The 15,350-nt window shown below is 43.1% G+C and overlaps 1 protein-coding gene across 1 annotated transcript; it reads left to right on the top strand.

Moving 5' to 3' along the window:
• Window positions 1–4,710: 4,710 nt before the first annotated feature.
• On the top strand, window positions 4,711–12,584 carry LOC310662194 (vomeronasal type-2 receptor 26-like; the record flags this gene model as incomplete). Its single annotated transcript, XM_083408964.1, has 6 exons — window positions 4,711–4,886; window positions 6,910–7,201; window positions 9,328–10,188; window positions 10,405–10,632; window positions 10,775–10,901; window positions 11,683–12,584. The coding sequence occupies 6 exons, from the start codon at window positions 4,711–4,713 to the stop codon at window positions 12,582–12,584; spliced, it is 2,586 nt and encodes an 861-aa protein (XP_083265090.1).
• Window positions 12,585–15,350: the final 2,766 nt, after the last annotated feature.

The following is a 15,350-nucleotide window of genomic DNA, read 5'->3' as shown; positions in this document are numbered from 1 at the left end:
CAGGCATCTCCTTCTACCAGATGGCCCCCAAGGAGGCCCATCAGTATGCAGGAATTCTCTCTTTGCTTCTTCATTTCAGGTGGACGTGGATTGGGATTGTCACTTACAATGATGAGAATGGAGATAGATTTGTGCAAACGGCGGTTCCTCTCTTTTCACAGAATGGTATATGTTTCGCCTTCATAGAAAGAAGTGACAAATTTTCTGTGGTTAGTGAAATTAATGAGTGACAAAATCATGAGCAGCAAAGCCAACATAGCAATAGTTTATGGAGAATCCTATACTGTTGTGTTCTTGAGATGGTTGCCATATGTATCTAAACAAGAGCATAACATAAATAAAACAAAAGGTATAGTGTGGATATTGACTGCCCAGCTAGAGCTCACTTCAATGGTCTATCAGAGAACCTGGGATACAGAAATAATCCATGGGTCTCTCTCATTCACAATCCACAACAATAATCCACCAGGTTTTCACAAATTTGTTCTGAGCAGAAACCCATCCAGCATAACAGGAGATGGTTTTATCAGGGACTTCTGGCAAAATGCCTTTGGCTGCGTTTTTGTAAATTCCATAACAGACAAAGTGAAGGGAAATGTTTGCATAGGGGAGGAGAACCTGTTGAGCCTTCCAGGGCCTTTCTTTGAAATTAGCATGACTGGCCACAGCTACAGCATCTACAATGCAGTTTATGCTGTGGTCCATGCTTTACAGTCTTTATCTCAGCTCAAACATAATACAATGGTGGAAAGAGGAAGACAGAAACTTCAACAACAACAGCTGTGGCAGGTACTGTGAATAATATAAAATATGCTGGAATAATAACTGAATCCATATGAACTGTCTTTCCAAACCCTTCCTGTGTTTATGATTTTTGCGTGTGCTTTCGCTCTTCTCCCTTTCTCACCCAACTTGACCCCAGCTTTATTCCGTCTATGACATAAGCAGTCTATTAGTCACATTTTACAAAGTCATTTTCCTTTGCTTCTCCTCAATAAGAGGAGGCTATATCAGACCAATTGCCTGTCTAGTTCTGTTCTCAAACTGGCCAACCAAAGGCCTAAGAGAAGCCAATGACATGAACACAATAGTCCTCTCTCACTCATGATCCTCAGTAGCTGAAATGCTGTAATACTGGAGGTAGTGTATAAACATCATTAGCAGTAGCCACTGACAGCTTTATACCCTTTGTCTTTTTAATAAGGAATCATTATTGTTGTTTTCTTTCTTGTTTATGGCTGACAATGTGGGAAATAGGTTTTTTCTTTATTTCAAATGTTCAAGGGGATTGGTGGGGATGTCTCTGAATAAAATGTGACCCACATTTCTGGGAGAGGAGTATTAATCACCCCCCAAAGAAGAAAAACATGAAAAATCAACCATAGGTAGTCAGGGCATATCTAGACTACACCCCACCCAAATTACAACTGAAGAGATAGATTATACACTATTTGTATAGTCCACTATTTTTATCATCTATACAGTTTCAAATTAGCTTCTATGATAATTTGAATCTTCTTGTTGTTTGTTGCTTCAGTAAGTTCGCTCACCTTTTCTGGTGGGCGGCAATGCGGCTGGGCAGCCAGGTCCCAACAGTAGCCAGCTTAAGGGCAGATAGTTGCTCCCCCCTTTCTGTCATGCTGGCCGTGTCACCATCGCTGGGGGAACCGTGCCCATTGGGCCAGCCCCCAGATGGACTGAGGGCTAAATGCTAGAAGCACTTTTATAAGCTAGTTGTGTAGCAGCAAGAGGGACTACTTCAACTGGCTTTAGAAAAGAAGAAAAAATGATTTTACAGGAATTACCTGTGGGAGGCTTAACAATGGTACAGCTGGCCGGCTCCGTCTCACTCGCCCCAGATCTCCCATTGTTCTTTCCTGCTCCCTCCTCCAAGCAATTATTTGCACTGTATGGCTTGCAACCTCTCCTCCATTCCCAGAGGCTGATATACACACAATGTCTGAAGAAATTATACTAGAGTGTAATGAGGGTTCTGTGATTCTGTTTTATTGTGTCTTGGGCTACCTAGGCTACCTGTCCTTAGTCAGCTTCACTGTAGCTTTCCTTGCTCGGAAGTTACCAGACAGTTTCAATGAAGCCAGGTTTATCACTTTCAGCATGTTGGTCTTTTGCAGTGTTTGGCTGTCTTTTATTCCATCCAACCTGAGTTCCAAGGGAAAGTACATGGTTGCAGTGGAGATCTTCTCTATCTTGGCTTCTAGTGTTGGCTTGCTGGGTTGCATCTTTGCACCCAAATGTTACATTATTATGCTAAGGCCTGAATTGAACAGCAAGGAACATCTAATAAGAAGAAAGGATTGAACAATATGTCCACATCATTTATTGCAATGTGTAATCTAGCAAAGTATGTGTAGTGTCTATGCACCAGAATGTTTGCCTTCCTTTAGCTGTTCTAGAAGAAAACTACATTTGGGGGAAAAAATATGAACAAATTCCTATGCCCCACAAATAACTCAGAGATTCCTTTTAAATAAAAGGACACATTCTACCCATGTAAAAACACACTGATTACTGGACTATCCATGGGCCGGATTTAGAAGGCGATTGGGCTGGATCCGGCCCCTGGGCCTTAGTTTGCCTACCCATGGTATATTCCATGCATCAAATATTAAGGTTACCAGATTAATATCAATGAATCCTTAGGATAAATTTTTGCAATCCCTGCTCACCTAGAGCTCTGGGGGAGCAGCGTTTGCTGTGCAAAAAGGCCACAGCCCTGTCTGCGCTGCCATAGGGGGACACATTTAATGCTTCCCCTTCCAACTGTGCAGTGTGAAGGCTTGTCAGAAGGGCCAATCCAGTTGCAGGGGAAGGGGCAGATCAGGACCACCACTTGTCAGGGCAACCTCAAGGAGTTCAGCATAAAATTATGAAATGAGTTTCTTTTCAGACTGGATGGGGTGCACCTATCAGCTGCAGGGAATGAGCGCTGGGAACAGGGTGTGGATAGGAGACTCAGGTTGCAGCCCAGCAATGTGGGGGTCCAGCTCAGATGGCAGATAAGGCATTGGGTTAGATCTTTAGCTAATTGGTACCCTATAAAAGGGGTCCAGGAAAGATGTCTCTGTCCCAGGAGCCCACATGGGGGCTAATGGACCATAGCACAGTACTCAATGGTGACCCAAGCAGGGTTGATGCACCTGGTCCATGTCAGGGGCGACTTCCCAGTTATGGATTAAACCCCACTGTATTTATCAACTAGCAGGTGGGCTGCTTGATACTGAATTCATACCCAATGCCTTGGCCTAAAACTACCTGCATCTGTAGTCAATAAAAGTTGTGGCCCATTTCAACCCAGTGCCAATCTCCTATGTTTATTTTTATGTTTTCTGGTCCCTACCAAGCTGCAGGCAGTCTGTGATTATAACAAAAGGGAAAGGATTCAAGATCTTACCAAATGGATAAGAAAATATCTGGCAATGTCCAAACCATACCTTGCATTGCAAAACCAAAGCCATAACCTACACTGACCCCACCACTGTCGCCTCTGAGTGAATATCCTGGCAGCTTCCACTAAAACAGCTCCGCAATCCTCTATATTGTCTCAATGTATTGGGTAGTGTATAAAAGGAATTCATCAAGGGAAGGGAGAATCAAGGCATCAGTCTATGTTTAAATAACAAATTTCTATTTAAATTTTTTTTTTTTAAATTCAGAAATGTATTTATGGTATCTGTTCATTTTTAAAAAGGCATTCTTACTGACACCTCAGCTAAAAAAAGAATTGGAATGGATTGTAGATTAATACAGAAGCAATACCATAAAACAAAACAAAATAAAATAATGATTGCTAGTATAGTACACTGGAATAGCTCAGTTGGCAGCGCATGAGACTCTTGAGCTAGCATGATGATACTGTTAGTGGATCTCTCTGTACATATGTATCTTTACTTCAAAGACTTGAATGCCTACATATAGTAGATAACAGTATTTAGGTTTGTCTTGTATCTGGAGACAATAAATACTTTATTACTCTGAACTGTTTGGGAGAAGAGTTTTCCCCTTATCTTGGGACTCTGGAGGAAGCTGTCCGCTAGGAGCTGCAAATCTCTGAAGACTCGGCTGGGGCTCTGCATACACTGCTTAACCCAGCTTAAGGTGTGGTGAACAACCCACTACCTTTCACAAGTCACCAACAGGTGACAGTCAGTACCACCTACTTACATAGGATGCAAATAAGAAAGCAGGTAAGCAGGACATAACTGAGGGAAGATTGAGGTTGGTGGGGCAATGTTTCATGGACCTGTTCTGAAACAGGGCATGCCTTTGATCAAAACATTTTATTTCCTCTCTGGATTTCTTATTCTTTTGTAATTTCCCCAGTGTGTCACAACCAATTCAGGTACCCCATGAAATCTAACTGAGTGAAAGAAACCAGTTAATTTTTGATTTGACACAAATATAATATATATTTCTCAACAATTCCATAGAGTATGCACAATTTTATACTCACTGCTTTCTTCTTTCACAATGACTGTAATTAAATATTCCAGTTGCAGCGGCCACAAACAAAGCTAATAACAGCCTTTGAAGGAAATTACATAAAGATTGTGGTTAGGCAAGGATATATCAGCCTCATTTCTGACACCCTGTATTTTAGTCCTGAGCTTTAAGAGATGAAAATAGTGTCATTGCCTGGTGTTAAAAATGATGTTATTGCTTGCCTTGATTTTGTTAATGTTTCCTCACATGGTAAGCAAAGCTCCCATCGTCAAGTGCATGGTTGATGATCCACATGCTCCACTTCATCAGTATCATCAGCCAGGAGACCTCATCATTGGAGCCATTGCTTCCCAGGCTTTCATAATCTCCAATCGAATCAGCTTCACTGAAGAACCCCCACCACCTTTGTTTGAAGAGCTTAAGTAAGACTTTAACTTATTCCTTTTTTTAAATGTTGAATTTGCTTTTTCTTCTTCTTTTCTGAAGTGAAGGGTACTAAGAGAGCACTGAAGGGTAATAAGAACATGAAAATATAGAAAATAAAATAATTATTTTCATATGGATTTGATTCTTCATTTTCTCTGCCAAATTCTTTGATTTGCAAATGTAAAAGTACTGGTAAGTAAGAATCTTTTGTTGCTGTTTATGCTAACAAGACCCTAATGTTGTTGTTGTTTTCCTATTAAAATAAGTGGTTAAATTTCATTTGCAATATTTGTTCTTACTGGGAGCTAGAGAACACCTCTGACTTTCTTACTCCCGTCTCTACCATGTTATAGAAGGTTTATTCATGGTTCTACCTTTCATCTTCTGCCTTCCACTTTGTCTTCTCTGCTGTACATCTCTTTCAGCATATATGCAATATGTCATCACCATTCTCATTCTTAACAATAATTCAGACTATCCTTTTATTTTCTGAGAGAAAATAACGAGCACTCCAAGGCATTATGAATATGTTTATGCATCCTAACCCCCCTTGGTTGTTTGATGTTTTGAGGCATATCCCAATTCAGTCCTCCTAATCTTATCAAAATTATTTTTGCTCTTCTTCAGTATCCTAGAGGAAAAGTTCATGTAGGCAATTACATGGCATCATCTTTCACCGCATAAGATAGCAGGTCCAATTATGCCAGCTTTTCTACTTTTGGTAGCTGCTCTCCCTGAACTGTGACACATATCTTTCCTGGTCCTGATATTCACAAGGGGTCTGTAACTGAAGATGCTGTGAATTGAATCAATGACCATCTGTAGACAATATATAAACCTTGCCTTAAGTTACAGTTCATCTGCAGTCCTTCTCCTGCAATTTCATACCCCAGCTTTGGGACATGATTGATGCCAGTCTTGGGGATAATGAATGAAACTCCACTTTAATCAATTTCAGCAAATTGGATCATCTTCAAGGATGGTCTTGGTTGTGGGCGGGCCCACTACACAGTCCCCCCCCCCCCGGCATGGGGGGGAGTGATGCCCTTTACACCAGGCACCACAATCACCCCAGGCTTCTTTTGGCCAATCGCGATAGAGTGGAGTGATCGTGGGAGTTATAAAAGCAGCAGTGTGACGTGTGCTAAGCACCTGCTTCACACTGCCAAACACCCACCCACCCTCCCTTTTGTTTTAGCTGCCCTCTGGCCTTTCTTTGGACTTTGGTTGGTTGCCTGTCTTGGGACAGGGATGGGTAAGAATTTTTTCAGTTTGGCGGATTGGAGCTGGCCACTTGGTTTTTGCCTACTTCTTAGCAATCGTCACAACTTTGTAAGGTTTGGTGATTAGGCATTGGCTTATTGATGGGGGGGGGAGAGGTCAGCCATTGGCTGCCCTTCCATGTTCAAGGGTATTCCATTAAAGGAATCTGGGGCCTGGATACTGTCTGAAGTCTGCTTGAGGGTCTAGGGCCATGCCAGGCCTCTGGGAACGTGGAGGAGAGCTGCAGGCAGGTTCTCCCAATGTGGCTCCCTCATTGGTAGTTCACCCTTCCTGATTCCCTGCAAGGTGGGCAGGAGTCAGAGTCTATTGCAAAGGCCTAAGCCAATACTGCTCACATTTGCTGTAATCAATAAAGTTGTGGCCTAAATTTTGCCCATTAACCTTAAACCAAAATCTGTGTCTGTGTGAATTTATTTCTTCTGCCGGGGGGGGGGGGCTGGCTTGGGGGCCTTGACAGGCAATTCCTGGAGTTACTGCTATGTCCTGGAACTTTCAATTAATCTTTCCCAAGAAGATGAAAAACAGTACCCCACCTTCTGAAATGGTATTCCCACCTCCCACCGTCAAACTAATGGTACAAGTGAAAAAAAGGATGTAACATTTTCAAAGTTCAAGGGAGATGGAAAAGTTTAATAATATTTTAAAACTGATAGTAGTTACTATACAATACATTTCCAACATTTGCAATATCAGTGTGAAGTTTCCTTATGATTCAGAATACAACTTGCTTTCTAGTTCAATACCTAAGAATTATCAGCACATCCTGGCCTTGGCATTTGCAGTAAAAGAGATCAATAAAAACTTTCACCTCTTGCCCAATATCACCTTGGGTTTCCACATCTATGATAACTATTATACTGACAAGTGGACCTACCATGCTACAATGCTACTCATATACACCCTGGGAGGTTTCGTTCCAAATTACAACTGTGATGTCCAAACAAACCTGATTGGAGTCATTGGGGGACTGGACCCCCCAACCTCACTTCAAGTGGCAAGACTTGTGGACATTTCCAAAATTCCACAGGTATGCCATACGTTTCTGTCAATGTGTGTATGTTTGTGTGTGTTGTTCTATGTATAAGTATAGTGCTTTACTACTTTTAAACAATTCCTTTTAAAATGTTTTGTTTTTGGCGTAGTCAGTGAATAACATACATGCATGGCCATCACTTTGTGTAAATGTCAAGCCTTGATTGTTAAATAAAGCTTCTGTGGATCATTCTTAAATTAGAATCAAGAAGCGTAACAACCTAAACACTTCACCTTTTCCTCCTACTTTGAAATAAGACAATTCTTTTAAGGGAAAAAAAAAGTTTTGTGACAATACTTCAGGAATATAAACATTAAGGGTCAGCTAAGCAGAACTCTGCCATATCACATATCTAATAATAATAATAATAATAATAATAATTGTCAGGGCTGGCTCCTGGTCCCAGCTCACAGAGGACCAACGCTGGCTGGTATTTATGTACAAAAGTCTTTATTGAAGTACAGTTTCCATTTCCACGCCGCAGCGCTCCATCCCTACGTCTAAACTTTAGACCGGCGAAGCTCCCTCTGAGTCCCCGCCCCCTGTACACCAGTTTAAGACTCTAGCTTTACTCCACCTCTTCTTTCTCCTCTGGGTCCTGTTGCCCTCCGGGGCCCCTGTCTCCCTGGATTCCTCTGAGGCTGACGATGACGACCCCCCTGACTCCTCCCGCTCTCTTCTGCGGGCTTTAGGACCTGGCTCTCTTCCCGGGCTGCCCACTGTGCCTCCCTCCTGTACATTTGAACTTGGCGCGCGCGCGCGTTTAACTTTCCTGATGACCGTTTCCTCACTCCCCGACGGAGGTGTGGTCAATCCTGCCTCATGTTCTCCCGCTGGCAGCGCTCCACCTGATCCCGATGCCTGGGACTCCTCCCCCCTACTGCCCTCTGGGGGGGACGCGGGCCCTGATTTCCAACTGCTACTCTCTGAGTCTCCTCTGGCCCCTTCTTCCCGAGGTGTCCCCCTGGGCACTCCCCTTGCCCTGACCATGGGGGCCCCTTTCTGTGAATCCTCCGAGTCACTGGAGAGACTCAGAGACCTCGGACTACTGTCGTCGCTGACATTTCCTTCAGACTCCTCCCCCTCGCTCTCCGTTTCCTCCCTCTCCTGTGACTCTGCTCCTGAACCCCTGACAATAATAATAATAATAATTTATTATTTATACCCCGCCCATATGGCTGGGTTATTTAGGGGCATGAGCTGCATGCAGGACAACTTTGCCTGGTGACACACAGAGAGCAGAGTTGTGTTCCCCGGAGAGCAGAGTTGTGTTCCCCATTGCGCTCTAGAGAGATCCCTGGAAATCTCATGAGAAGAGGAAAGGGCCATGGCCTTTAAACGTTTGGGGCATTTTGCCCTATGAGCTTCCCACTGATTTGTTCCAGTGTCTGTGCCTCACTGGGCTTCTGGGTCCACTCATTGCAAGTCACTTAGAGGAGGGAGAAAGGTTGTTTTCTGCTGCTCCAGAGAAGCGGACACGGAGCAATGGATCCAAACTACAAGAAAGAAGATTCCACCTAAACATTAGGAAGAACTTCCTGACAGTAAGAGCTGTTCGACAGTGGAATTTGCTGCCAAGGAGTGTGGCGGAGTCTCCTTCTTTGGAGGTCTTTAAGCAGAGGCTTGACAACCATATGTCAGGAGTGCTCTGATGGTGTTTCCTGCTTGGCAGGGGGTTGGACTTGATGGCTCTTGTGGTCTCTTCCAACTCTATGATTCTATGATTCTAAGTGGTGGCAAGTGGTGGAAAGGACTGACTAATGCACACTCTAAACTCAAGGTTAGGACCCCTGCCTGGCTGAAATTTCTTCTGCATTATTATTATCCTCCCACAACAAACCTGGAAGCTTCAGGCCAACCAACACTCTCACCCTCAGCACCCAATTTCTTGCAAGGAAAATCCACTGACATTGCAGGTCTACTGAAAGTATAAGTGACAAAATGTGATTATTGTTATTTGGACATTGTATCTATGGATGATATTCAACACACATTCTGCTCAAACTACTTTGCAAGTTAATGGACATGAATAACTTAGGTTCATTAGTTTCAGTGAGTCTACTCTGAGTAAGAATGATTTGGGTACAATCATATTCTCTTCTTTCCACACTTTCCTTTAGCTCATTTATGGCCCTGCTCCAGTGATGAAAGATAAAACGCCAGGCATCCCATTCTACCAGATGGTGCCCAGAGAAGACAGTCAGTTTGCAGGGATTCTTTCTTTGCTTCTGCATTTCAGGTGGACATGGATTGGACTCCTAACTATGGATAATGACAATGGAGAAAGATTTGTGCAAAGTGTGGTTCTGCCTTTTTCTCAGAGTGGTATCTGCTTTGCCTTCATAGAAAGAAGCCCAACAGTTACCATTGTCACTGATATTAATTCCATGTTTAACAAGGGGGGTAAAATACATGACAAAATCATAGACAGTAAAGCCAGTGTAGTGGTGGCATATGGAGAATCCTATGGGATTGTGTTCTTGAGATGGTTTCCATATCTGTCAGCCCAAGGACATATAAGGACGAAGTCAAAAGGTATAGTGTGGATAATAACTGCCCAGGGGGAGTTCACTTCAATGGTCTATCAGAGGACTTGGGATACAGAAATGTTCCATGGATCTCTCTCATTTACAATTCACTCCAATGATCTACCAGGGTTTCGAGAATTTGTTAGAAACAGAAACCCATCCAGAGCCACAGGAGATGGTTTTATCAAGGACTTCTGGCAACAGGCTTTTGGTTGTGTATTCCCAAATACAGATGTCAGCAAGATAAATGGGGACATTTGCACTGGGGAGGAGAAGCTGGAGAGTCTTTCTGAGTCTTTTTTTGAAATGAGCATGACCTCCCACAGCTACAGTATCTATAATGCTGTCTATGTTATGGCCCATGCTTTACATGCTATGTCCTCATCTAGACTCAAGCACAGTGCCATGCAGAACAGAGGCATGCAGAAATTTCAGGATCACCAGCATTGGAAGGTAACGAATGTGAAAGAGGGGAGGAAGATTCATCTAGTGTGTATTTTAAAGCAAATCATTTTACACCTTCCAAAATGAATCTTTCTTTTTCATCTTCCTTCATCCCTTAAAAAGAGATAACACTGACAGAATATTTTTGCCACTTTACCTCATTTTTCGACCCTAACATATACACTACAGCATTTTCTAACTATTGTTTTTTCCACTTCAATTCAGCTCCATGAGTTTTTGAAAAGGGTCTCATTTAACAATAGTGCTGGGGAGAGAGTTTCCTTTGACCAGAATGGGGAGTTTGCAGCTGGCTTTGATATTGATAACTGGATATTCCTACAAAATGAATCCTTTCATAGAATAAAAGTTGGGAGGACCGATCCCCTGGCTTCTCCAGACCAAGTGTTCACCATCAATGAGAATGTCATAACATGGCACAAGGGATTTAATCAGGTAGAGATAGATTAAAAAAATACTCTGCTCCTATAAAATCATGATTTTTTGGTGATCATTACATAACATATGCAAAGTCTCCTGGATTTTCCTCTACAATTATCTTCAAGATCATCATTAATCTCTTTCATTTCTGCATTAGGCACAGCCTCTTTCTGTCTGTACTGGGAGCTGCCATCCTGGTTCTAGCAAAAAAGTGAAAGAGGGGGAGCCATCTTGCTGCTATGATTGTGTCCCATGCCCAGGAGGGAAGATTTCAGATCAAATTGGTAAGGTGTATAATGTAATTGGACTTTTTCAACACCAGAACAGTATCTGAAGAAACACCATTAATAACTTTTAAATAGTTATCTCAATGGGGCTGAGTTTATTTTCCTTAAATGGGTTGTCAGTTTTGGCTCCTTTTTTAAAGTCAGTGGATTAGGAGATTTTTTTATATTAAAAAAATGGCTGTAATCTCTTAATGCCTTTGTAAATCAAACATTTAGTTATAGTAATATACTTCAGATTAGCCTTGAATATTATTCAACCAGTAAACACACACACACACACACACACACACACACACACAAATGCTCAATTATGAAAACACTTGCTGTTTTCAAAATACCTCCCAGCTTAATACCAGAGTTAAGGCTATATTATATTACCTCAAGCTCAACAGTGTTGGCAAACTGGAAGTGATGTCTCTAGCCGTATGTGACGTGCCGCATGGATAATGATATTGTGCACTACCACAAATTCTGCTTGCTTACTAGGTATCATCACTGTATGGCATGCTGTTCCTTTGCCTTTCAGGTTTAAGGGAAGGTTGGGAGGTGGGTGGGGGGGGGAGGAATTATTGGACCAGCAAAGGTGTATAGGACATGGACATAGGTCAACACACACAAAGATTAACCTAACAAGGCTCAGATGCTTTATTTCTGGACTGTGAGGACAAAGCATCTTTGCGCATACAAATCTAATCACAAGGAGAATAACATTTATTTCATGATGGGGAACTTTCTGGCCATATTTTCTACATAAAAATATCATTGTTGTTTTTTTCAGATATGAGTGATTGCCATAAATGCACAGATGAAAAATATGCAAACAAAAAGCAGGATTTTTGTATTCCCAAGAATCTCAGCTTTCTGTCTTATGAAGAACCTTTGAGTCTCTGCTTAACTACTTTAGCTCTTTCATTTTCTATGATGACAGCTTTAGTGCTAGGAATATTTATGAAGCACCACAACACTCCCATTGTCAAAGCTAACAACCGGGACCTCACCTATACTCTCCTCATCTCCCTGTTCCTCTGCTTCCTTTGTGCATTTTTATTTATTGGACAACCCAAGAGGGTAATGTGTTTCCTTCGACAAACTACTTTCAGCATCATTTTCTCAGTGGCTGTTTCTTGTGTGCTGGCAAAAACCACCACAGTGGTTCTGGCTTTCATGGCCACCAAACCAGGATCCAAAATGAGGAAGTGGGTGGGGAAGAGTTTGGCCAACTCTATTGTTCTTTCCTGCTCCCTCATCCAAGCACTTATTTGTACTGTTTGGCTTGCAACCTCTCCCCCATTCCCAGATGTTGACATGCACTCCTTGACTTCAGAAATTGTGTTAGAATGCAATGAGGGGTGTGTGACTATGTTCTACTGTGTTCTTGGCTACATGGGCTTCCTGGCAACTGTCAGTTTTTCTGTGGCTTTCCTATCCAGAAAGTTACCCGACAGTTTCAATGAAGCCAAGTTCATCACTTTCAGCATGTTGGTCTTTTGCAGTGTTTGGTTATCATTTATTCCCTCCTACCTGAGCACAAAGGGAAAACACATGGTTGCAGTGGAGATCTTCTCTATTTTAGCCTCCAGTGCTGGACTGCTGGGTTGCATCTTTGCACCCAAATGTTACATTATTATGCTAAGGCCTGAATTGAACAGCAAGAAACTTCTAATAAGTAGAAAGGATTGAACAATATGTCCACATCCTCTATTGCAATGTGGAATCTAGCAAAGTATGTGTAGTGTGAATGCATCAGAATGTTTGCCTCCATTTAGCTGCCCTAGAAGAAAACTTACTTAAAATATTCCAACACAAATTTGACTTCCTAAATCGTATATTCCTTGCCTTAATGATTATGGTTACCAGATTAATATCAATGAATCCTTAGGATAAATTCTTGCAATCCCTGCTCACTTAGCGCTCTTAGGGAGCAGCGTTTGCTGTGCAGCAAGGCCACAGCCCTGTCTGCACTGCCATGGGGGGCACATTTAATGCTTCCTCTTCCAATTGTAGAGTGTGAAGGTTTGTCAGAAGGGCCAATCCTTTTGCAGGGGAAGGGGCAGATCAGGCCCACCACTTGTCAGTACTTAAGAGGGCAACCTCAAGGAGTTCAGCATAAAATTATCAAATGAGTTTCTCTTCAGCCTGGATGGAGTGCACCTTTCAGCTGGAGGGAAAGAGCTCTGGTAATAGGGTGTGGATAGGGGGTTCAGGTTGCAGCCCAGCAATGTGGGGGTCCAGCTCAGATGACAGATAAGGCATTGGGTTAGATCTTTAGCTAATTGGGTACCCTATTAAAGGGGTCCAGGAAAGATGTCTCTGTCCAGTAGCCCACATGACCATAGCACCGTTCTTAATAGTGACGCAAGCAGGGTTGATGCACCTGGTCCATGTCAGGGGCGACTCCCCAGTTATGGGTTAAACCCCACTGTATTTATCAACTAGCAGGTGGGCTGCTTGATACCAAATGTCTTGGCCTAAAGCTACCTGCATCTGTAATCTATAAAAGTTGTGGCCCATTTTAACCCAATGCCAATCTCCTATGTTTATTCCTATGTTTTCTGGTCCCTACTAAGGTGCAGGCAGCCTAACAACTTTCTATTTTAAAAAACGTTTTGAAATTCAGGTATGCATTTATGGTATCTGTTCATTTTAAAAAAGGCATTCTTATTGACACTTCAGCTAAAAAAAGAATTGGAATGGATTGCAGATTAATACAGAAGCAATACCATAAAATAAAACAAAATAATAGCTCAGTTGGCAGCGCATGAGACTCTTAATCAATTTCTGTGTCCTGATATTGTCATGTTAGTGTTAGCTAGCATGATGATACTGTTAGTGGATCTCTCTGTACATATGTATCTTTACTTCAAAGACTGTTATCTAGTAGATAACAGTATTTAGCTTTGTATCTTGTATCTGGAGACAATAAATACTTTAGTATTCTGAAGTGTGTGGGCGAAGTGTGTGGGCGAAAGTCCCTTATCCTGGGACTTTGTACAAAGCTGTCTGCTGCAGCTGCTGTTGTTGTTTAGTCGTTTAGTCGTGTCCGACTCTTCATGACCCCATGGACCAGAGCACACTTGGCACGCCTGTCTTCCACTGCCTCCCACAGTTTGGTTAAACTCATGTTGGTAGTTTTGAGAACACTGTTCAACCATCTCATCCTCTGTCGTCCCCTTCTCCTTGTGCCCTCAATCTTTCCCAACATCAGGATCTTTTCCAGGGAGTCTTCTCTTCTCATGAGTTGGCCAAAGGATTGGAGCCTCAGCTTCAGGATCTGTCCTTCCATTGAGTACTCAGGGCTGATTTCCTTCAGAATGGAGAGGTTTGATCTTCTTGCAGTCCATGGGACTCTCAAGAATCTCCTCCAGCACCATAATTCAAAAGCATCAATTCTTCGGCGATCAGCCTTCTTTATGGTCCAGCTTTCACTTCCATACATCACTACTGGGAAAACCATAGCTTTAACTATATGGACCTTTGTTGGCAAGGTGATGTCTCCGCTTTTTAAGATGTTGTCTAGATTTGTCATTGCTTTTCTCCCAAGAAACAGGTGTCTTTTAATTTTGTGACTGCTGTCACCATCTGCAGTGATCATGGAGCCCAAGAAAGTAAAATCTCTCACTGCCTCCATTTCTTCCCCTTCTATTTGCCAGGAGGTGATGGGACCAGTGGCCATAATCTTAGTTTTTTTGATGTTGAGCGTCAGACCATATTTTGCGATCACCTCTTTCACCCTCATTAAAAAGTTCTCTAATTCCTCCTCACTTTCTGCCATCAAGGTTGTGTCATCTGCATATCTGAGGTTGTTGATATTTCTTCCGGCGATCTTAATTGCGGCTTTGGATTCATCTAGTCCAGTCTTTCGCATGATGAATTCTGTATATAAATTAAATAAGCAGGGAGACAATGTGCAGCCTTGCTGTACTCCTTTCCCAATTTTGAACCAATCAGTTGTTCCCCCTGCAAGCCCATTCTCCACCTTGGGCCTGGGGACGGGCCCCATACTCCACCTCAGCATAGAAGGCTCCAAGGAGGCCTCGGGACACTGCTGCTGCCGCTTTGCCAGTGAGTCTTGGGGAGGACCGCTCCCCCTGCAAGCCCATTCTCCACCTTGGGCCTGGGGGCGGGCCCCATACTCCACCTCAGCATAGAAGGCTCCAAGGAGGCCCGGGACACTGCTGCTGCCGCTTTGCCGGTGAGTCTTGGGGAGGACCGCTCCCCCTGCAAGCCCATTCTCCACCTTGGGCCTGGGGGCGGGCCCCGTACTCCACCTCAGCATATAAGGCTCCAAGGAGGCCTCGGGACACTGCTGCTGCTGCTTCGCCGTGAGTTTGTGGGGAGGGCTCTTCCCCCTGCAAGCCCACTTCACCAGGCCAGGGGGTGGGGCCCACACTCACCATCGCCACAACTTTAAGGACACTGGTGCTGCTGCAGCAAATTTTTAAAATG

Source organism: Podarcis tiliguerta, assembly GCF_965153285.1.
Source record: "Podarcis tiliguerta genome assembly, chromosome: 13".
Taxonomy (NCBI): domain Eukaryota; kingdom Metazoa; phylum Chordata; class Lepidosauria; order Squamata; family Lacertidae; genus Podarcis; species Podarcis tiliguerta.
This window is presented reverse-complemented; position numbering and strand designations above follow the sequence as displayed.